At 40.5% G+C, this 24261-nt stretch overlaps 1 protein-coding gene across 3 annotated transcripts in view; it reads right to left on the bottom strand.

Annotated features, from left to right (window-relative positions):
- Nucleotides 1–24261, bottom strand: part of Wdpcp (WD repeat containing planar cell polarity effector) — a 312131-nt gene that overhangs the window by 172881 nt on the left and 114989 nt on the right. For all 3 annotated transcript variants that reach the window (XM_075944447.1, XM_075944448.1, XM_075944449.1), the window contains exons 2-6: nucleotides 17252–17335; nucleotides 13895–13942; nucleotides 13003–13053; nucleotides 10099–10169; nucleotides 9778–9837 (exon numbers count right to left, since the gene is read on the bottom strand). In XM_075944447.1, coding sequence (XP_075800562.1) covers nucleotides 9778–9837; nucleotides 10099–10169; nucleotides 13003–13053; nucleotides 13895–13942; nucleotides 17252–17312 — 291 coding nt within the window. In that variant the 5' untranslated portion in view covers nucleotides 17313–17335. The remainder of the gene's footprint in view (nucleotides 1–9777; nucleotides 9838–10098; nucleotides 10170–13002; nucleotides 13054–13894; nucleotides 13943–17251; nucleotides 17336–24261) is intronic.

Below are 24261 nucleotides of genomic sequence, written 5' to 3'. Positions count from 1 at the left end.
TTCTAAAGTTCCTACAATCTCCAAGACAGCATCTTGTCACTGACACTCTCCCCTTGGCCAGGATCTTCCTTTTCCTCGCCTCAGTTATGCCTTTCCTTCAAAACCCACGTGGGTCTAGTATCCTTTATAAAATTTTAACTATCAATTTCAATCAGCAGCAACCTCTGAACTTTAGATATTATATCAAAAATGTAACACCCAGCTGGAGAAGTGTCTCAGTGGTTAAGAGCACTGGCTGTTCTTCCAGAGGTCCTGAGTACAATTCCCAGCAACTACACGGTGGCTCACAACCATCTGTAATGAGGTCTGGTGCCCTCTTCCACCCTGCAGGTACACATGCAGACAGAACACTGTATATATAATAAATAAATAAATAAATCTTTAAGAAAAAAAAAAGGTAGTTCCAGAACAGGCTCCAAAGCTACAAAGAAACTTGGTCTTGGAAACAAAAAACCAAAAAACAAAAAATGTAACACCCAATCTCATATTATTCTTTAATTTTTTGATTCTTTAATCATTTGTTTTCTTTTTCAAATATATGTGAAATTCCTGTGACCCACAATTAGTCTAGGTTCCAAGACAAGCGACTGCTAGGATTCAGGCATTATGCCGGCCTGCCCTGTCTTCTGGCAGGATGTACCCAGGCTGTACCCTGGCCAGCCAGCGGAGGGTCCTAGTTTGATGCAGGTGTAAAGGTTCCTTTAAGAGACAAGCTCCGCCCACTCCCTCCTCTCTCTTTCAGCCACTCTCTCTGAGGAGGCAGCTTTCTGTCTCCCTTTCTCCCTCTCTTTCTGTCACTCCTGTTCTCTCTTCCCTTCCCATTCCCTTTATGTCAAACTCCACACTCAAACTCTGCCTATATGGCTTATTTGTCTGTCCCTCACCTGCACAGCTGTGGGACTGCCAAGGTCTCTCTTGTGCTGTTTTACAACAGTGACTGAGGAGTTTTACACCCTCCTATCAAGGCTCAGCCCTAAAGGACATCTATTCACACCCTCCCTAAAGGGACACCTATTCACACCCTCCCTAAAGGGACACCTATTCACACCCTCCCTAAAGGGATACCTATTCACACCCTCCCTAAAGGGACACCTATTCACACCCTCCCTAAAGGATATCTATTCACACCCTCCCTAAAGGGACATCTATTCACACCCTCCCTAAAGGGACATCTATTCACACCCTCCCTAAAGGGACACCTATTCACACCCTCCCTAAAGGGACACCTATTCACACCCTCCCTAAAGGATATCTATTCACACCCTCCCTAAAGGGACACCTATTCACACCCTCCCTAAAGGATATCTATTCACACCCTCCCTAAAGGGACACCTATTCACACCCTCCCTAAAGGGACACCTATTCACACCCTCCCTAAAGGGACACCTATTCACACCCTCCTCTCAAGGCTCCAGGACCACTGAGGAGCAGCTGGAAGCAGTAGATGAGGGCAGTGAGGCAGTGTCTTTCATGGCGGAGGTACCACACACGTGAACACAGAGGGGCGGTGACTTCATGCTAAAGGTCTGTGAAAGATCAAGCCAGACAAAATCTCAGCACGAAGGGAGGGAGAACACAAAGCCTCAATCCAGTAGAACTCCTGACTACTAGAGGCTGCTGGAGGAGAGTCAGTTCCTCTGGTGTAGTCCCTGAGAGGGCGCCACGCTCACAGCCCTACATTCAAGCACGGATGAGAAAAATGGTAGGGGAGACGGGAGATAAGTTGATAGGTTTGACCAAAGGACATTATTTGCATGAATCAAATTCTAAAACAAAAATCATGCCGTATTTTCATCAGTCACTAATCACAAAAGATGAGTTTATCGCTGAGTTCTCACAAACACCCACCAGAAGCTTAATCACAGCACGGAGTCAAACCAGAGATGGTCCATTCATCTAACTTTTCTACAAAAACAAACTTTCCACAGTTCCTCATTATCCTGACTGCTGTTTCTTCCTCTTTTGCTGCTGGGTTTTTCTCCCTATCCACTAGACACTTATCGATTCTTGGTTTTTCTCTGATGGTATCTTCCGTCCCTCATAAAAGTACAAATTGGGTAGTTTTAACTCAGGCCTTTGGCTGTCTCCTCAAAAAAAAAAAAAAAATCAAATCCAGATCTCCACTCCAGCTCCACATCTCCCATGATACCACAACTGCATGACCTCTGACCATTTCACATAAAACATGGGCAAACTGAAATTTTTACACGACATTCTAAACTTTCAAAACTCTCTGTACCTTAGACTTATTGTACACATCCTTTGAAATCATTTCACTCCTGGTTTACTTTTTATCTTATATCCCATTGCCAGGTGCTGTAAGACTAAATCTAACATGGCAACTCTCTGTTACAAAAGTAGTAACAGTGTTACAGGACACAGTATCAATATCTCATTGTAATATTCAAGCCTCTATTTAATGCAGCATTAAGCTGCCTGTCAAACCTTCAACCTTCCATCCTTCAACCACTTTTTCCGCAAATGGGCCCACTTCCTCACTACTATGTAGATACCTCCTACTTATCCCCTTTCCCGTCTCTTCAGGTTTACCAAATTTTATATTCCCATTTAGGTCTGGTAAAATTGTAACTTCTCTGTAATGTGTTCACCATTTCAGATTATACTGACGTTCTTACCATCTCTGGTTCCTACTGCTGTTTACAACATAGCACACATTAGTCTCTAGGTGACTTAACATTCTTCTCCCTTTCCACCTAAGCTACAGTACCTACTGCCAAAGTGGCGGACAGTAAATACAATATGGTGGACTGTGAGAAAATAAAATGCTATTGTTGATACTGATAACATTTTACTACTTTATGAAGAAATCAAGTTGATTTTACATATGATAAAAAGAAATATTAAGCTTACCCACATAAAAATAGTTACCATCCCTCAACAAAGATGCCTCTCTTTAAAGCAAATGGAGACCATCACGGAAACCCACAACTGAACAGAAAGCAGAGATCAAGAGACTGAAGGAGCCCAGACCCAATGGATACATCTCTATCACAGCTCCTGCATCTGTGTTTCAGGGAACAGTGCAGAAAAGGATGCAGAAAGATTCTGAAATCAGAATATGAGGACGCTTGCTTGTAAAACAGTCTCTCCCAGAAATGCTGCATAAAACAAAGCCGAAATGACAGCAACATCAATGGACAAGTTACCATGGAAAGGGGAAACTTCATGGGGTCCCACCCCTGGGCAACGATGGCCCTGGAAAAAGGAAAATAAGCCTTTCATAGAGATGAGCCGCCATATTGGTTGTCCAGTGCAAAGTAGTCAGCCCTCAAACCATATACACATTAACAACAAAAATGGACTCAGCAAGTTCTATTTATATATTTGTGTACACACACACACGTATGTATATATGCATGTATGTAAGTTTGTAACAACAATCAAATAAAAAGAAGGTATCAACGTGAAAGTGGGTTAACACTGGAAGGTTTGAGAGAGGGTGGTTGGGAAGGTCTAGAGGCAGAAAAGGAGGAGGGAAAGTAATGAAATTATATTTTCATTAAAGGAGGGGGAGGGGAAGGAGGAGCAGAACATGAGGGAACAGGATGTTTGAGATGGGGGAAGGACAGAGAGGGAGAGCGAGGATAGAGATATCTTGATTATGGGAGTTATTATGGGGTTAGCAAGAAACCTGGCACTAGGGAAATTCTCAGGAATCCATAAGAGTGACCCCAGCTAATACCTAAGCAATACTGGAGAGGGTGCCTGAACTGGCCTTCCCCTGTAATCAGATTGATGACTACGTTGTCATCATAGAACCTTCATCCAGCAACTGATGGAAGTAGATGCAGAGATCCACAGCTTAGCCCTGGGACGAGTTTCCGGAGACCAGTACAAGAGAGGGAGGAGACATAATATGAGCAAAGGGTCATGACCATGACGGGGACACCCACAGAAACAGCTGACCTGAGCTATGAGAGCTCACTGACTCTGGACTGGTACAGCGGGGGAACCCGCATAGGACTAAACTAGGCCCTGAATGTGGTGACAGCTGTGTGGCTTCTGCAGTCTGTGGGGCACTGGCAGTGAGAGATTCAACCCTAGTGCTTGAACCCATTCTTTTTGGAAGGATACCTTGCTCAGCCTAGATACAAGGAGGGCCTTGGTCCTGCCTCAAAGTGATGTGTCAGACTTTGTTGACTCCACTTGGGAAGCCTTATCCTCTCTGAGGAGTAAATGGACTAAGGTGGAGGGAATGTGGAAGGACTAGGAGGAGGGGAGGGAGTGAACACTGTGAGAGGTATGTAAAATGAGAAAAGATTGCTTTAAAAATTAAATTTAATAAAAAAATTTAAAAACATTTTTTAAAAAAGTTGAAATCCAGTTGTGGTGGTTTGAATGGTCCCCACAGACTCATGTGTGATGCACATTGTGGTGGAATGGTCCCCACAGACTCATGTGTGATGCACGATTAACAAAAACTCAGTGAGAGAAATTGGGGTTCAACCTGAAAACTAGAAAAGCAAATCAGCCAGCCACTGGCTCTTACCTGGATCTCAGTCCAAAATGGTGATCCTGCCTCCAGGAATCTCAGAATGGTCTAGACTGTGTGAGAGCTGTCTCCTCCCCTACCCCCCCTTTTATAATCCTTTCTAGGGCTGGGATTAAAGGTGTGCACCACTGGGATTAAAGGATGCACCACAGGTTTCTATAGCAACTAGTCTCACTACTGGGATTAAAGGTGTGTGTTACCACTGCCTGGCTGTAAGGCTGACCAGTGTGACTGTCTTACTCTCCTGATTCCCAGCAAGCTTTATTTATTAAATACAACTGAAACGCCACTCCACGTGTGTTTGGCCCATAGGGAGTGGCACTATTAGTAAGGATATCCTTGCTGGAGGAAGTGTGAGCAAGTGTGAGAGCAAGCCTTGAGATCCCATGCTCAAGCTATGTCCACTGTGACACATACTCTCCTTCTGCTGCCCACAGATCCAGCACCATGTCTGCCTGCGTCCTGCCATAATGATAATGGACTAGACCTCTCAACTAGAAGTCAGACCCAATTAAATGTTTTCCTTGATAAGAGTTGCCATGATCATGGTGTCTCTTCACAGCAATCGCAACCCTAACTATGATAGCACTCCTTCTCCCTTTCCCTCCAGCGAAGAGCAGGCCTCCCAGGGATAGCAACCTAACACAGCACAGTAAGTTACAATAAAACTAGGCATAATAAGATTAGCCACAAGAATAGCCTCATATCTACAGAGCTAGTTCCAGGACAGGCTCCAAAGCCACAGAGAAACCCTGTCTCGAAAAACCAAAAAAAAATAAATAAAAAAAAGAATAGCCTCATATCAAGGCTGGGTGAGCCCCAAGAGCAGGTGAATGAGTCAGAGACACCCCCATCTCTACTGTTATGAGTCCCACAAAAACACCAAGCTAACAACCATAACATATATGCAGAAGATCTGGGCAGTAGGTGCGTGGTGGGGTGACTGGAAGGAGTAGAGGGAGGGGAAACTGTAGTCAGGATGTATTAAAAACAAAACTAACAAACAAAAAAAATTGGTGAGATCAAATGATTTGCATAAGGTCATAATTTATGTATGATAGATTTGATATTTTTATATGGCCTATCAAATAACTCATTACAGCAACTAAAACTGGAAGCTATCTTTTCTTGGTGTTTTATGAATATGACTATAAATGTAGAATTATTATGGACATAAACCAGAGAAAAACCAATTATACTGTATACACACACACACACCCCTAACATTTTAACCTAAAGATCAGTGTGTAAGGTTACATCTACGCTTAATGAAAATATTTTTAACTAATTACAAAGTAATTTATAGATAAGACCATGACTAAAGGCACATACTTTATGGACTTTAACATCGCACCAGAGTGAGGACCTATTTAATAGTATTTAACTGAAACCATTTTTCCCTCCTAAAAAGATTATGTAAAGGGTTTAAGAAAGTCAAAGCAAGAAACTATTAAATACATTCTGCTGATTCTTTAAGAAGGCAAAAATGAAAGTATACTTACTAGGTGCTGAAATCAAAACTCTAAATTGTATTTTATAATCTCATACTAGGTAGGAACAGGGATGATTTGAAAAAAACTCCTAAGAATTTTTAATCTCCAAGTTTATATATAGGTAAGTCTTTATTTGTAAACTGTTCTGAATATACAAGAGGGAAAATTATTTTTTATAGGTTATAATTCATAGATCATGGGATCAATAATATAAACTAAGCTTTGGTAATGACAACCTGTAAATCCTCCTTATTTGACATAAAGATCCAAGCTCAGATTACATCCTCTTTAATCCTTTATTCAGCAGTAACCTCTTCAAAGGTTTCTAAACAAGTGAACCCTTTAAAAATTCCTTAAAGAGACTTCAACTAAATTGAATTCCATAAATTCAATTTTATCATTTCTTTATAAAAAATTCACAGTAGAGAAATGGTCTCATGCAAAGACTGAGAATCCAAATGAGAACATCAAGATGTCCAGAGACAGGACTGGGGCTATAGCTCACTGGCTAGAAGTGTTTGCTGTGAAATCGAGAGGACCAGACCTCAGATCCCTAGTATTTACGGGAAACCAAGCATGACTACCTAGGCTCAGAAGTTCAACACCCGGTGCTGAATGGGGGTGGTAGAAGGCGGTTGGCTGCCCGCAGGTCCCTGGACTGAACGCAAAGGAAAGCTTGGGAACTCAAGGAGGTCCACATCTTACTGCCACACTGGATGGTGTTCAAGAGGGGACTCGGGGACTAACAGGGCCCTTTCCTTAAACTGAAATTCTAGCTTGACCACCAAATTATTTTTACCTTACTGTGACATTAGAGATCTTTAGGGATGGAAGCCACTTACAGTTTTCAAAGATGTAGTGAACTTTTGCCTAACAGATAATTTTAGGAAGTCTCCCAAAGGCCCTAAAGGTGTAAAAAGTGACTTGGACCTGTGGGCACGGAGGAAGTTATCATATGAAATTAGAGTAAAGGGTCTATTTAAAAAAGTCTTATCTATCAAAGAAATAAAACAGAACAGCCGGGTGGTGGTGGCGCACACCTTTAATCCCAGCACTCCGGGAGGCAAAGGCAGGAGGATCTCTGTGAGTTCGAGGCCAGCCTGGTCTACAAGAGCTAGTTCCAGGGCTGTTACCCAGAGAAATAGTGTCTTGTAAAACAAACAAAACAGAATTTAAAAATTAAAGAAAACAGAACATAAAATTAGGTAAAATCCATTAGAACTCCCCAAAGCAAACTCACTGGTTGTCGGGGACCAGCCTCAACAAAAATACCTCTTGTAGAGGTGTGGAGATTTAGAAATATAGTAAAGCATATGAAGACAGGAATGAAAATAATAAAATGGAGAAACATATAGGATAGGATTGGAATGGAATTCCAGTGAGTACTGAAATTCACCCACGTTTAATTTCCAACTGCTTAAAATATCCCTGACCCCAAAAGGTATGAGTAAGACAAAAAAAAAAAAAAAGACTGCATTAACAGGATACAAGGAAATGAATATACCAACTGAAAGTCGCAGGCTTAGTCTACTGTTAAACCTTGTGTTGCTAGAACAAAACAAGTCACGCCCACACCCTAGACCAAAACATTTTGTAGACAAGCCCTTCCCTGGGTGGAATCCCAAGTTATCTCAAGGGAACAGGAACTTAGCTGGATCCTTAGACTTTTGTTTGAGGTAGGAACTTATCTACTTCTCTATTCCTGGAGTGTAAGGTCTGGCTATTAGTCACACCTGTTTACAATAACCTTGAGAGAGCAGAACTCTCCACCCCAGGTCTCGGTGCGACCTTTGTTGGGGTGGATGCACAACAACAACCTTGAAGGAACTAGAGGTAAATTCCAACTCTCTGACCTTTGGTCACTGAGGAAACAGGCTCATATTTTCGGGCCTCCACAACTGGTGTACCAGTCAAAGCCACCAGGGCTGTCTACTGTAAATTACAAAAGCAATTTTGCATCTATTCTATCATTTAAAACATGTTTCTTTTCTGAGCTGAATTAATCCAATAATGAACGCTATCCTTTCTGTAACATGTGAACCACACACTTTTTGTCATTAAATTAAAAGCAAGGAAATCTATCTAAAAATGATCATCTAACTGGGATGCTCCTCTGCATTTTTGCAAGATGCCTGACATGCTCCAACTTAGCCCAGGTGATAGTAAGGGTGGAGGCCATGAGGCACACCTCTTAAAGGAGGTGGCAGGCTTGCCCTCCAGTCAAATAATTTTGAGCCTGTTTTTGCAGTGAGTTACACACAGCATTAGGAACTTCAAGTTTAAGCTGAACTAAATCTAAAATTTACTGGAGCACATCTTGATATTCAAGTTTGAAGGTCTCATTATATATTTCTATGCAAGTAAGTCACGATTTTAAACAATGCCATCGTTTTGAAGGGTGTTCTAAGGAGAATTTTAGAAGTGTTATGGTTCTGAAAAATCTTCATTCAGCCTTGTAAACAATCTAGAAAGTAGAAATCCATGCCAGCTGACAAGGTCAGCTAACCTCCATCACTAAAAGGAGGACAGTTTAGAAAAAACTAAAAAAGAAAAAACAAATTTTCTTTTCTTTTTTTTTTTTTTTTTTTTTGGTTTTGTTTTTCAAGACAAGGTTTCTCTGTAGCTTTGGTTCCTGTCCTGGAACTAGCTCTTGTAGACCAGGCTGGTCTCGAACTCACAGAAATCTGCCTGCCTTGTCTCCCGAGTACTGGGATTAAAGGCATGCACCACCACAGCCCAGCTCAAAACAAATTTTCTAAGAGGAAAACTAGAATTAACTAAAATAGTCTGTTAAAGAGGTAAATTAAGATATATTTTTAATTACTATGAATTTGATTTTAGGAGGTTTATGGATAGAAAAATGGGCCTGACCTATAAACAAGAATGTTCACACATTTAAAAAATTTGTAATGGAAAGCTCAAAAAATAAAATTGAAACTGTACATTTAATTCCAAAAATAAATTATAATTATTGGTAGTAGTGATGCAAAATAAGTATACAGATAACTATAATTATACTTTTTATCAAAAGCAAGTAAATTTTTTCCCAGACAAACTGTATTTTTAAGTGTATCAGCAAGGCAAAGACATTTATTTGTCCCTTATTTTTTAGCCGATATGTGTTAATTATGATGTCCTGATTATGTTCTAAATCTAGGCGTGCTGAGCACGGGGCTGTCCAATAGAACTTGTTGCCGTGGAAATGGTCTATCTCTGCATCCTTGACTGCCAAGAACTTAAACTGGGGAGAGCTATAACTGAGGAATGGAAATTTAACTTTATTTAAAAATAGCCACATATGACTAGTGTCTACCACATATAGCCTAAGAGGGTCAACACGCAAGACTAACTCTCTGGTTAAATTAGGTTTCACTCTTATTTGCTTGTTCATTTCCATAAGCATGGTATTCATAAACTTTTGTAAGAATATTATACTGAACATGTTTTTGTCCTATTGTGTTATAATCATTTAAAAACTATGCCAGTGGATATATAATATTACGCCAAGGTAAACCCAAGTAAAAAGCACTGCCTGCAAGGAGTCTTATTAGTGTTTGCAGTATGTCAACACGACCACACTGGCTACTGAGACAGCTCGGTGGCCCAGGTCAATCTGTCTAATGTTCACTCTAGAATGACTAAAATTCAAACTATGAAATATCCACTCCTAAGAAGTTTTTCCATTATCTATCAAAACACAAGAATACCAACTATTACAAAGCTTTCAGCTCCATTGGCTAAGCACTGCGAAGGCTTGTCAAACCATTTTACCTGACAGAGGTATTTGTTCTTCCATTTGTTCAGCACACACGGACTGCTTTGCATCAGCTCCTGAAGGACAACAGAAAGAGAGAGTGCAGTTGGCTACAGACTTTGTCATCATCAGTTAAAGCGCTTCTGATTTCAAGAAAGGAGAAAAAGGGAAGGTGACCAACAAGCCACACAAAGACGCAACTGTGTGGGAAGCTCTCTCTGGACAAAAGCAAAGCCATCATCACCAGGAGAGCTGGTCCTTTATGAAAATTAAATCTGTTGAAAGATGATCTAAAGCAGATTTGTTTGTTCCCATTTTTGAAACCTTTTGAAAGATACCTCCAACTCTTTCAGTGAGTCTCGAAGTTTTTCTGGGCGTCTGTTTTTGAGTGTCCAAGGATAATCTCGTGCTGGCAAATAAAACATGTACAACAGTTAGTTAAACATGATTTAAATAAGAATCCTCTGCTTAGCAGTGTGCCTTAGAGGATTAGAATAAGACACCGCGTAATTGAGAGGAAGTGGACTTCATCTCTATTGCTAAATGACAGTCTTTAAAAAGGCTTTGTTACAGAAACAGATTTTTACCACAAACTAATCTCCCTGGTTATAATTTTGTGATGACAACCAACAAGACTCAGAGAACCCTTGACAAGTTTTGGTAAGCCAAGGGATCTAGCAATAGTTAGTAGTAAATGGCCTGCACTTTACAATTTAAGTAACTTTTTCATGAAAACAGTCAAGGTTCAACCCAAAAGAAATTCCAACTTCTCCAAGTGGCCAACTCAACCCTGAAACTTCTCATTAACAAGTTAAATGTGGTAAGGAAAGAAAGAGAACATAAAAGTAATATGAAGGAAATTAATTTAAACATGACCAGAGCACTATATACTCCAGCTCAGAAAAAAAAGAGGGAATCTTAGTTTTAACAACTAGGCATTAGGAATGGTCTCTGAAATAATTCTCTCAAATGTAAACACCAACTAAACCACAAACTCTTTAATCTCTAATGGTGTCCTACTTAAGAGATGTGTTTGTGCAATGGTGGCACAGAGCTTGTGGGAGTAACCAACCAATATCTGATTTACTCAGGGCCTTACTGTCCTCCATTGGACTTAATGGAACCCATTCCTGATACTGTTTCAATGGCCAAGAACCTGAGACTAGATATCTCATGGACCTAGGGACAGCTAAATACTACTGTTTTTTGAAAACATAAAAATAAAAAAAAGAATATAAAGCACTCCTATTGACATTCTGCTATACTCATAAATGTCCTGTTCAACCAAGAGAAGCTTCTTCCTGCAGCAAATGGGAACAGATGCAGAGACCCATAACCAGACAGTATGCAGAGTGAGAGACCTTGGAACACTCAGCCCTACACAGGCCGTCTCCATCAAATCACTCCTCAAGGCTCAGGGATACCAGCAGAAGAGGAGGTGGAAAATGTCTAAGAGTCAAGGGGATGGAGGACACCAGGAGAACAAGGCTCCTAAATCAACATGAGCAAAGCTCATAGGAACTCTCAGAGACTGATGATGCACACACATAGGGCCTGCATGGGTCTGCGCCAGGTCTTCGGAGTGTATATAAGGCTTCTAGTTTAGTGTTTTGATGGATGCCTGAGTGTGTGAATGTATGGGTCTCTGATTCTTGTACCTTCTCTTGGGGTCTTTTCCTTCTGTTTGTTTGTTTTCTCCAATTCTGTTGTGTTAGCTTTTGCTTTATCTTATATTATTTTATTTTGTTAGAAGCCTGTTCATTTCTGTGAGAGACAGAAAAAGTGGATTCAGATGGGAGGAGAGGTGGAGAGGGAGGGAAAACTATATGAGAAAAAAAAATCTATTTTTTAATAAAAGGAAAAAATAATTCTAAAATCCATGCCACAATTCAGTAACTATATATCTTTAATTTATTTTAAATAGTTTCAACTGAAAGGTTATATAGCAGAGGTACAAAAGTAGTCTAAAACTATATCTGTTTTAAAAATTAATAAAATTGGGGCAGGGGTCTAACTCAGTGATAAGGTACTTGCCCAGCATGTGTGAAGCCCTGGATTCCATCTCCAGCACCCACCACATACATGGTACAAGAATAATACTAATAACATGTTAAACTCATTGGAAAATGAACTCATCTTTAGAGTGTCATAATTAATAATTCTAAAAATGAACTGTGTATATGAATATATATGTCGTGTATGCATATACAAATAATATGTAGCATATATAGATATTTAAATTTAAAAGCAGAAATTGCTATGTATCTTATTTCAGCAGTTATTTGGCTCAATAAACATAATTTTGATGTGTAGAACATATGTACAAATTTTAAGATATGTGTTGCAGATACTAATGCAATATTCTAAAAATTAAATGTCAGTCCAATCACTTAAATAAGGAAAAAAAGGAAAGTCTTTCAGCTCTAGCTATAATCCAATAAAACTTTAAATTACACTAGCTTTAACCCACTAAAACCATGTCAGCCTGTAGTTGTACTATACATACAACATATTTATATCTTTCAGACTAACAACTAAATAAAACACGAATAGAACAATCTCACTTTATTAAAATAACACAACAGGGTTGGCAAGATGGCCCAGAAGGTGCAAGGACCCACCGCAAAGGCTGAAAACCGAGGTTCAGTTCTTGAAACCAACATGGTGGAAGGAGAGAACCGATTCCCCCTGACTTCCACACACATGTTGTACACACACACACACACACACACACACACAATGTTAAAAATAAGTAATAAAATATGTTAACAATTTAGGTAAAACATAAAAAATCAGATGTTATCGGAATTTAAGCATGATTTATAATCATTTTCTCACACAAAAACGAGGTGATATAATAAATTTTACCATAGAACTTGCATGATTGATATATCAAGTCATCATGTTGTATGCCTTGAACATTTATATTTTGTTAGCCAATTAAACATTTTAAATAAATTATTTTATTTAAAAATATGAAATAAAGATATACTTAATTTTAAGCTTTTGTCTGCCTAAGCACATATCTTACCAAAATTGTACACAGTAAAGATTTTAATGATTTAAATTAGAAAAGTTTAGCAAATACAATTATTATTCATGAGTTCATAACAATAAACAATAGGAATTAGTAACTATAAGAAATGTGGACAGAATAGCATTTATAGTTTGTTTAGGAAATAGTTAATTTGTAACACAACACTGTTTTGTAATAATTTCAAAAATATCTAAGGTGAACTTACATTCCGCCAGCCTTTGTTTTTCTTCTAAGTTACCATGCTCTGTTGCTGACACTGGCGAAGGAGAGATGAAAAGGAGAAAAGTGGAATTTGTTCTGATTAGAGCATCTTATATTTTTAGTGGGCACATACAAAAGACTGCGGCAGACATGATGCTAAGCTTTTAAAAGGACAGTTGAGAGAGAATGTGACAATGTGTGCTTGCATGCCATAGGAGCCGTGTCCTTAATGCACAGTGAAAGGCTTATACAGCACAACAGGTGGGCCAATATTCTGAGCTCCCAATCTCATCAGACAGGAAAGGGAACTGCAACCGAGCCCAGAGAGAAGCTGCTGCAGTCTGTCATCAGAGCTCTGAAGTCAGCCTATTAACCGCCATGCTAAGCACAGGATGCTCGCACAGCCCCCACTTCAATGAGGAACAGAACAGGAAGTAACTCTAGCTAGAAAGACCTTTCGGCCCATCATAAAACTTCTGGGATTAACAGGATTAATCAGATAAGGAAAATTGATCATTCACTCAGAAATGTCTATTTCAGATATCAGGTGAGGATCCAGGAGGCCAGCATCATGGGGACCAGTGCATTAACAATGCCCTCTGCTGGGACACCAATAAATAAATGTGACTAGACTGTCCTGATATCAGGCTGATCGGCAACAAAATGAACATTTTCATGTTATTCTACAGCCTTTTCTCAGCATTGCTTTATTTTTTGATAGATCAGATAGATATCAACCTCAGCATTTTTTTTCTCTTTAAAAAACCTGAAGTGACTGCTCTTAAAAGTTTGGATTTTTATCTAAGACATAAATACAGAGCTTTTAATGTTGCTAATTCATTGCTCGGAATATTTCATATATAAAAGCAGTTAAACAGAACAGGTGAGTACTTTACCTGGCGCATCTTTCTTGTCATAGTACTGGTAGACGCCGATGTCTCTATCTATAGAAAGGAAGAAATAACATTAAATTATGGTAAAAAGTTCTGGAGAATAAGAAGCCAAATCATACTATATCAGAGGGAATTGTGGGGAGGAGAGCAGAAACAGTCTCCTTATGTTACTAGAAATAAAATAGCTCAAAAGCATCTGGACATGGGTTCATCTATTCTAGGGATCTGCAGAAACTGGAGAGTTTATCATCTAATGAGAAATCAGAATGGCATGAGGAAACACACAGAACGAGAATGGCATGGGGAAAGATTAGTGAAGAACTGAGTCGAGGAAGACCAAGTTTTCTCTTTCACACTTCCTCTGATATTTTTCACAGGGCGCTACCAAAAGGAACTGCCACTAAGCAATGCCAAATGAAGTCAGTGGATGGAAGAAAATGCCCTAGCTGTTGGATCCCGAGCTGTGGCTTGCTTTTCTCCAATTTAGCTCAGAAGTCTAGTTCCTATCCTATAGCATTTGGGAGGAAATCTGCAAGAAGAAAGGGGGGATTACCGGGAGCTGTGGATAAATTATTATCTGAAACTTGTTTAGAGTCAAAAGGCTTCCAAACCTATTCAAATTCAGATGCTCTGCTGGGCTAGGTAAGAGAAAAAGTGAGACTTCGCAGATGTTGGGATTGATTTAACCAAGGGATTCTGCTCTTGCAATTTAAACAAGAGAACGGAATAATTTTTCCATGTCTATGAATAATGAAATATCTCCTTTATTGAAGTAACACTTGTTTTCTTCCATGCAAAAATAATTCTCAGTTACTAACATAAGGAGGATACAACTGTCTCTCGTGAAGCGGAAGCAGTGCAGGCTGCCCCCTAGTGACTGCCTGCCTCCCAAACTTTGTCAAACTGATGGACAAAACCAACAGAAAACACAAGGAAAGCTGCTATAATTGAGTCTGCAAATACATAACAATGAGTCATGTGTACTTGATATACTCATGTATATGAGCATACTCAAGACCCACATGTTTATATTAGTACTCATACTAAAGCTATACTTTATTCATTATGAAATTAAGACATGATTTTAAAGAACGCAATTGAATGTCTGTTGTTTAAATGGAGAATATCTCCTAAAGACTGACTGGGAGTCTGTGACCCCTTCCCTGAGCACTTACAATATTTTCTTAAGCCGAGTAGTGATTTCACGAATGTGCTCACTTTTTGATAGTTCACAGCATATTCTTACAATCTGTACACTTTTCAGTACATATGTTACACTTCAATTTTAAAAGTTTCTTGTTATTTAAAGCTATAAGCTAAGAACTGCAGGCATTATATATGCAAGCAATATCTCCTATTAAAACATTCCAGTTTATAATTATAATATCATTCCATATATCAATACATCTACCGCTCTAGAATAGAGTTAGGAAGATCATAAGGAACCAGGAATTCTGTGCATAGATCTGACCTTCCTGTACCTGGATGAGTGGGACTGAATGTAAGTAGGACAAGGGCATGTACATAAGCAGACTGGTCCAAGAAGTAATACAGTATGTTAGAACCCCTGCAGGCGCACAGTCCATACACAGAGCACAGCGGCTTGGTGTGGAGTATTGGAAGAAAAGCTAAGACGACGTGGGGATCATCTAACTTGTGCCAAGGAGCACATGGAGTCAGAAGGATTTCCGCGCAGGAAAGAGAGGACACAGAATGCTAGACTGCTATCCAGCAGGGACTGGCTGGGTAACTAAAGACAGGGAAGCAATGAGAATCGTTCCGATTGAGAAGAAACATGGGTATGAAAAGAGAAGAAAACTATTTTCTGAGATAACTTTTTCACTTTTCTTTTTTTTTTCTTGTGATATACTTTCAATTTTCAAGATCAGTTTAACATCAGTGTGTTCTAAGGCTTCTGTATCTGTTTTTTTTTTTTCCTTCATGGATTCAGCTCTTCCCTTCCTACGTAATCTTATTCTCTCCAGAATTCCTTCTTCCTGCTTGCTTTTTAGTACTCGTCTTCGTTCCTGTAGGAAATCCTCACATACCTGGTAATTGCTCAGCTCTGACAAGTGAGGCTCTAGAAATCTCCTGAAGCCCCCAGACCTGAGTGGGGGGGGGGGGGCTCATTGTCCAGCCAGGGACCAGAGCATTTCACCAAAGACCCTGAGAATATCAGGGTGGATGTTTTCTCAGTTACCCCAGGAGAAGATTCTATTCTCGAGCCCCTTCTTCCTTGGCAAATACACAAAGGCGAGAAGACAGTCTCGGGCGCAAATGGGTTAGGAGGACCTCATCCGTCAGATGGCAGCTTCAGTGTCCTCCATTTGCAGCTTAGCGGGTCTTCTTCCTGTGGCTCTGAGTTCTAGAGTTTAGAGGCTCCTTAAGGAATAAGTCCACACCACGGAGGTGTCTCACTATTTTATGCAGACACACATTCCCCTGTTGCCACCCTGGGGCCACACCCCCATCTTCTGCAATGCATGCTCCTCAAGTTTCTGCCTCTCCGAGGTTTTCTACAAATGGGCTGTCACTGGAATTGTTTTCTCTCGGCAAATGATGCTCAGATTTTTAGCTCTGTTAATTCCTTCACGTCTTCCAGTTCCAAAGTGTCCTTTTCCTAACCTCAGTTTTATGTGTTTATGCATCTTTAATTCAGTTAATCTTATTTTAAAAGCATTCTGGGAGAAAACAAATGTGTAAAATAAATTCCATCTCAATATACTCTAAGGAAAAAATAAATGAAAACATGGCATTCACTTGTTATTGTATGTTCAATATTAAGAAACAGTACTTTGCACAGTAAATCATTTTCTTGACAAAGATATAAAAGTAATATAAGTAAAAGTGTATTTCCAAATATAAAAATTAGTTCAGATAATTAAAATAGAAAAACATTTTATAAGTTGTTTTCTAACGAAATATATATTTATCCTAAAATAAGCATTGTTAAAACAGTTATATTATTTCCATTCAAGAAATACAAAACACAAAGAACACAAATAATTATAGATCTCAGCTACATGTTTAAAATGTTTTTAATATCAAACAGAAATGTCTTTTCATGAGTTAGTCTGCAAAAAACGTATGACTATATAACAGATGAACAAGCTTAATAAAAACTGAACATGCGTGCATCTTTAGAAGAGCTATTAGACTAGTAAAATTAATTTCATAACTCAAGCCAAAATAAGTTAATAAGAGTATTTAAAAGATTTTTTTTCAACACCCAGTTTTTCATTGAGGATGAAAAACAGAGACTGCAACTCTATCTGGCAAATCCAGGCGCTAACTTTGTCAGCACTCACTGGTGAGAGCAAAGGAAACTGAGGAGCTGAGCCCGATCCAGAGCTCACTCACCCGCAATGTGTAAGGTGCTGCTCAGAGACCACAGGTGCAGCTCAGTCAAGCAGAAAGACATCTGATGGCAAAGGAATCGCCGTCCTGTCCACAGTAATTAGAAAAAAAGAGATACCGATCAATTATTTCCCATTGCCAATCACAATCTAAACCCCCCTTAAAAAAAACTATTACTTGAGATATGGTCCATTAGATTAAACACATTTTCATGTATTTGGTTAACCATCCATAAGTAAGCTCTAGAAAAAGAAATATATACTTCTTTTCCTGAATTTACTATGTCACCACATTGAGAAATGTGGTAAGGAGGCTATATTTGGGTGTTCAATAACATATGTTTGGTTACAGCTCTAAGTATACTTACAATTATTTAGTATGTGAACATCTTCTAAGTCAGAATTTTTAGGAAAAATAGTTATTAAGTACAAACACATTTTGTGATACATTTTAATATATAAAGCAAATATTTTAGCTGCTCTACATATAAACAGGCTACAGTGGAATGTGCAGGGTGAAGAGCATAGAGTTACTATCATATGAGGTGCAGCTACTTAAAAACGAGCTGTATAAATTACATTACTATTCAGATAGTGTGTTAATCTGCATATCATGACAGACAATCCAGACACTTTTTAAAACAAGATAGTGAAAAATGTGTATCCTGAATTCCCTCCTACGTTAGCAGCAGGGACCAGTAACATACACCATTGAGACTTTAAAAAAAATCAAAGAGGATCTCATCAGTTTGGATGATAGGAAGAAAGCCAGTCAAACTCTGGAGAAAGTTTACATTTCACAAATATTTAAAATAAATTTATATAATTTTCAAATGTTCGCTTAGAAATTAATATAGCAAGTAGGCATAGCCTATGTTTTTCTAATGATTTAAACTAAGCACATGATAGAAACTGTAAAAGAAATGTTCTTTTCAATGAACTTCTGGAAAACAAAATAAGCTTGAAAAGTATTTTAAGACAACTCTTAATAGAGGAAAAGACATTTTAGTTTCTTTAACATTAGGAGTGGCTAAAATATTCCCACATTATTCATATGGGTAATAATACAAATTAATTTCAGGCATAATAAAAACTTTCCTTGCCCTCACTTCACCTTTACAGAACCTAGATATAATCATAATCATAAAGAAGCACGTATGTTCTGCTAAGGAGACAAGGCGTGCCATGGCTGAAGAGGAGACGGACCCAATTCTGCCTGAACAGCAGGGCTCTGAGAAAGCATCAGCGAAGCTGGGAGATGTCCCACGAGTCTTAAAGCACAGGGTTCCAATTGTTTGATGATGACGGAGGAGGTGGTGGTGGATAACTTGTTCTAAACATTTCTGTATTTTTACTCATTCTATCCTCCTAGTGATCTGTGACAACACAGTGCTACACTGTGGAACTGAGGTCATGCAGTCATCTGCTGGCGAAGGCAAGCTCAGAATCCATACAGGCTAGCTCTAGAGGCTCTGCTGGCTGCCCCAGGGCTCTGCTGTAGGATTGGTATAGACAGAAGTATATAAGTATATATGGTAACTTGATGAAAAGACAGTGGTAGATATAGGTGGAAAGATTAAAGAGAGAGAGAGAGAAAAAGAGAGAGGGGGAAGTAGGAAAGTGAGCTAGGAAGATGGCTCAATAGGTAGGTAAGAGTGCTTGGGCTGCAAGCATGAAAACTTAAGTATAAACCCATAGTACCCACACGAACCTTTGTTACCAGCACTGGAGAATGGAGATAGGAAGATACCCAGAGCTCACCGGCTAGCTAGGCTAGCCAAATGGTGATCTTCCAGTTCATTGAGAGCCCCTGTCCCAAGGCAATAAAGCAAGAAGAAGAGAGGAACACTTGGAGTACTGCTCAGGCTTATGCACAGGAATGCACAGGCCCATACACGCACACTCTCACATGCATGCACCATACACAATACACACAGGAATGGGAGGGAGGGGAGGAAGAGAGGGAAGGAAGAAGGGAGGGAGGGAGGAAAGGAGGGAGTCAAGCAGGACCCCTCAATCTCTGTATTTACCCTTCTGTAACTAGATGCTCATTTCTCCTGCATATAGATGACTTAATAAGTAAGCACTAAGTAGAACAGGGGTTTATGAAAGGTCAAACACCAAAGAAGACATTTTTTTTTCAAAGAAGACATTTGAAATGGGATACACAAATGGGTTGACCCTGTGTTAAACAAGGGTATGATGGAACAGGCATATTTGTCCTCTGACATTGAATGTCGGAAGTCACCATCTACAGACTACATTACAAAATTAAAAATACTATTCCTCAACTTAGAGTTTATTCAGATGCCAGTGACAATAATTTGTGGCAATGTGGGCAGAGACAAGGCTGCTTAAGCTGCTTATAGTTACATAAAGACTATAAGTTATTACAGATAAGAGCTTACAGATTAAAGAGTACACTTTTACTTACATACTAAAAGAAGACAACACTTGAAATCCTGTCTTTAGTCAAGTCAATAAACTTTCCAAAACTTTCTCCTGATAACAAAAAAGAGGGTAGAAAACATTCTTAGTAGCAGTACACACTGTATGTGTGTGTGACCTATATAGTTTTTTAATTTGGAAGTCTAAAACACTGAGCTATTGTGATATTGGGAGAAAAGGCTACATGAGCTTGGTGGAGAGCTTAAGACGCCCAGGGAAACCAGCTCGTTCTTTGCATCTCCCACAGGGAAGCTTGAGGGTCAGGACAGTCTATGACCACAAACTTGTCTTCCAGTTCAGCACCCCAGGACTGAGGGTGGAAGGACTGGGGGAGATGTGCTGCTGCAGGAAGTGGGGTGCAGCCTAAAGTAGGCAGCACAGCAGCCACTGCGTTGATGGACACAGAGAAAGTATGACATCCAAGACCACTGGGACCTGTGCCTGGCAGAAGGAGACTGGGGTCAGGGAGAGATCACAGTATTTGAAGAAGGACGTAGTGAGAAGTTGAAGCACACATGAGTGACACAGGTAAAGAGAAAATGGCCAGTGAGGTCGTGATTGGACTTGCTCAATCCTGTGAATTCCCCAACATAAGTGATTAAAGAGAGAGAGGACTTTGCATTAACAGAGGGGGTGGAGAAACAGCCAAATGCTATTCACCCTTTTTTTCTTGAACTTCAACTATCTGCCAGGAAAACCATAAGGATTTGAAGAGTAAATAAATGGGATAAATAAAATCACTTCATTAAAATCTACAATGCTACTTAGACAGGAAAGGAAGAGAGAGATGAAATCAGTACCTCTTTTTAACCTCCAAGATGCCTTGCCACCTTTAAAACTGCACAGGTTTTAAAACACCTTGAAACCATCTCGTATCTTCTCAAGAATGTCACCAGTGAGAAGGAATGCTGGTGATTTCCTGGTATGAAAACCTGCCTGGAGGAAGCAATCAAGACCGAGCTTGTGCCATCCAAATACTGTATTAGCGCAGAAAGAGCTGTTTTGAAGTAGGAAAGAAAAGCAGTTCAGAACCACTCTGGACTTTGCACTTGGGGAAGGAGGTGTGGGCAGGGAGGGAAAGAGCAGTCAAGCAAGTGTTCCCAAGCTGAGAAACATTAGCCCACTAGTGCCCCTGCGCCTTCCTCTGGGCGACCCCACACTAGGCCAGAAGAAGCTGTGCAGAGCAAAAACACAGGATCTTGAAAATAATGACTCAGAGAATGAAAGAATAAATAAAACGACAACTGCAATTTAAATTTTCAGTCATTTTTAAGTATCTTTAACTTTAATGTTGTTTATTTTAATTACTTAAGGTAGTTTAGGTCAGTTTCGGTTGTCTCAGAAGACCATTTTTGTAACCCACACATCTAGTTTTCATCACTAGACAAACTATTATTTCAATTAAACCTGACATAAATTTAAGATGGCATTCTGTACAGGGAAGGATCAGAGTGCAGATTATGAGGAAAGGGGAGGACCCTTTTTCTCCTATTTAATCCTCAAAGGACTCTGTTTTTTAAGACAGCTTCCCATACTTTCTTCCATTTGAGCTACATTAGAATTATTCCTTTCTGTAGTAAAATGCAAAATAGAAATCATTCCAGTAGCATACCGCTGATAATATTTTTTAGAAAACAAATATATGTTTGAGAAGTAAAGATTAATTAGCACTTAATAAATTGCAAAATGCTTGTCTTCTGCCAAAGCAGTTAGGTCTGTAGCTGCCTGCTTTCTGAAGCCAGCTCTTTCGACTGCTATGGGGAGGAAAGGAGGCTCGAGGGCAAATAAAACTCTAACGTAAAACATGATAGCAGAAAACTAATGAAGCAGGAAAGACAGTGCTAGGACACCACGGCGCCAGCAAGACATTTAAAATGGATGTATAGAGCACAGCACTGCACAGAGCACAGCACTGCACAGAGCCTGAGGGGTGTATAGAGCACAGCACTGCACAGAGCCTGAGGGATGTATAGAGCACAGCACTGCACAGAGCCTGAGGGATGTATAGAGCACAGCACTGCACAGAGCCTGAGGGATGTATAGAGCACAGCACTGCACAGAGCACAGCACTGCACAGAGCCTGAGGGGTGTATAGAGCACAGCACTGCACAGAGCCTGAGGGGTGTATAGAGCACAGCACTGCACAGAGCCTGAGGGATGTATAGAGCACAGCACTGCACAGAGCCTGAGGGATGTATAGAGCACAGCACTGCACAGAGCACAGCACTGCACAGAGCCTGAGGGGTGTATAGAGCACAGCACTGCACAGAGCCTGAGGGATGTATAGAGCACAGCACTACAGAGAGCACAGCACTGCACAGAGCCTGAGGGATGTATAGAGCACAGCACTGCACAGAGCCTGAGGGATGTATAGAGCACAGCACTGCACAGAGCACAGCACTGCACAGAGCACAGCACTGCACAGAGCCTGAGGGATGTATAGAGCACAGCACTGCACAGAGCACAGCACTGCACAGAGCACAGCACTGCACAGAGCACAGCACTGCACAGAGCCTGAGGGATGTATAGAGCACAGCACTGCACAGAGCACAGCACTGCACAGAGCACAGCACTGCACAGAGCCTGAGGGGTGTATAGAGCACAGCACTGCACAGAGCCTGAGGGATGTATAGAGCACAGCACTGCACAGAGCCTGAGGGATGTACAGAGCACAGCACTGCACAGAGCACAGCACTACACAGAGCACAGCACTGCACAGAGCACAGCACTGCACAGAGCCTGAGGGATGTACAGAGCACAGCACTGCACAGAGCACAGCACTGCACAGAGCCTGAGGGATGTATAGAGCACAGCACTGCACAGAGCACAGCACTGCACAGAGCACAGCACTGCACAGAGCCTGAGGGATGTATAGAGCACAGCACTGCACAGAGCCTGAGGGATGTATAGAGCACAGCACTGCACAGAGCCTGAGGGGTGTATAGAGCACAGCACTGCACAGAGCCTGAGGGATGTATAGAGCACAGCACTGCACAGAGCCTGAGGGGTGTATAGAGCACAGCACTGCACAGAGCCTGAGGGATGTATAGAGCACAGCACTGCACAGAGCCTGAGGGATGTATAGAGCACAGCACTGCACAGAGCCTGAGGGGTGTATAGAGCACAGCACTGCACAGAGCACAGCACTGCACAGAGCCTGAGGGGTGTATAGAGCACAGCACTGCACAGAGCACAGCACTGCACAGAGCCTGAGGGATGTATAGAGCACAGCACTGCACAGAGCCTGAGGGATGTATAGAGCACAGCACTGCACAGAGCCTGAGGGATGTATAGAGCACAGCACTGCACAGAGCCTGAGGGGTGTATAGAGCACAGCACTGCACAGAGCCTGAGGGATGTATAGAGCACAGCACTGCACAGAGCCTGAGGGATGTATAGAGCACAGCACTGCACAGAGCCTGAGGGGTGTATAGAGCACAGCACTGCACAGAGCCTGAGGGGTGTATAGAGCACAGCACTGCACAGAGCCTGAGGGGTGTATAGAGCACAGCACTGCACAGAGCTTGAGGGATGTATAGAGCACAGCACTGCACAGAGCTTGAGGGATGTATAGAGCACAGCACTGCACAGAGCACAGCACTGCACAGAGCACAGCACTGCACAGAGCACAGCACTGCACAGAGCTTGAGGGATGTATAGAGCACAGCACTGCACAGAGCCTGAGGGATGTATAGAGCACAGCACTACACAGAGCACAGCACTGCACTGAGGGGCTCCTTCTTGGGCATAGGTGTGAAACATAGACTTGCTACTTATTATCATACATTTCCCTGAGGAGTCATTGAAAATGGTTAAAAAGAAAGATAACTAAATAGTATAAATTTACATAAACCACTGTTTTGCTACATGTTAAAATCGTAATTACTTTTCAATTGCATAAAATTCAGTGTATTACCCTCCAATTACTTCCTATTATCATTAACATACAATATCATAAACACCTGTTAGGTATATTTATGAGCACATTTGATCAAAGACAAATTGTCACAAATAAGATTTTTTTTTCCAAAAACTTTAAACAATGAACCAAACAAGCAAAGTTTATGCAAAAGGACAGGGGAATCCCAAATTAATGAGACCACAAACTTGGGCTAAATTTACTGCACTGGACTATTAGGGACAATGCCTCATTTGTGATCCTAAAGACTTATTGCACCTAAATATAACTGACTATAATAAGCACTTAAAGTAGCTTATGTATATATTGTTCTATAATAAGCCTCAGATACAAAGATTTATAGCAGGGTCTCAACTATCAAATAGTATATAATCTAGCATAGCAGATAAAACCAATCGTGGAATATGAAATCTGCAATGTATGCCACTTTAGCAAGATAAACAAAGGCCTCCAGACGCCTAGTCGATGGTATAGTTTGGTAAAGAAATTATTATTGTTTTATTATTATTATTATTATTTTGGACATTGGGTCTGACTATGCAGCTATGCAGCCCTGGGCCTGGAACTCTCTACGCAGACCAGACTGGACTTGAACTCACAGAAGTCTACCTCCTTCTGCTTCCTGAGTGCTGGGATCAAAGGTATAC

The sequence above is a fragment of the Microtus pennsylvanicus genome, chromosome 12 (assembly GCF_037038515.1).
Source record: "Microtus pennsylvanicus isolate mMicPen1 chromosome 12, mMicPen1.hap1, whole genome shotgun sequence".
NCBI classification, from domain to species: domain Eukaryota; kingdom Metazoa; phylum Chordata; class Mammalia; order Rodentia; family Cricetidae; genus Microtus; species Microtus pennsylvanicus.
Note: the sequence above shows the minus strand (reverse complement) of the source record. Positions and strands in the feature narration are given on the sequence as shown.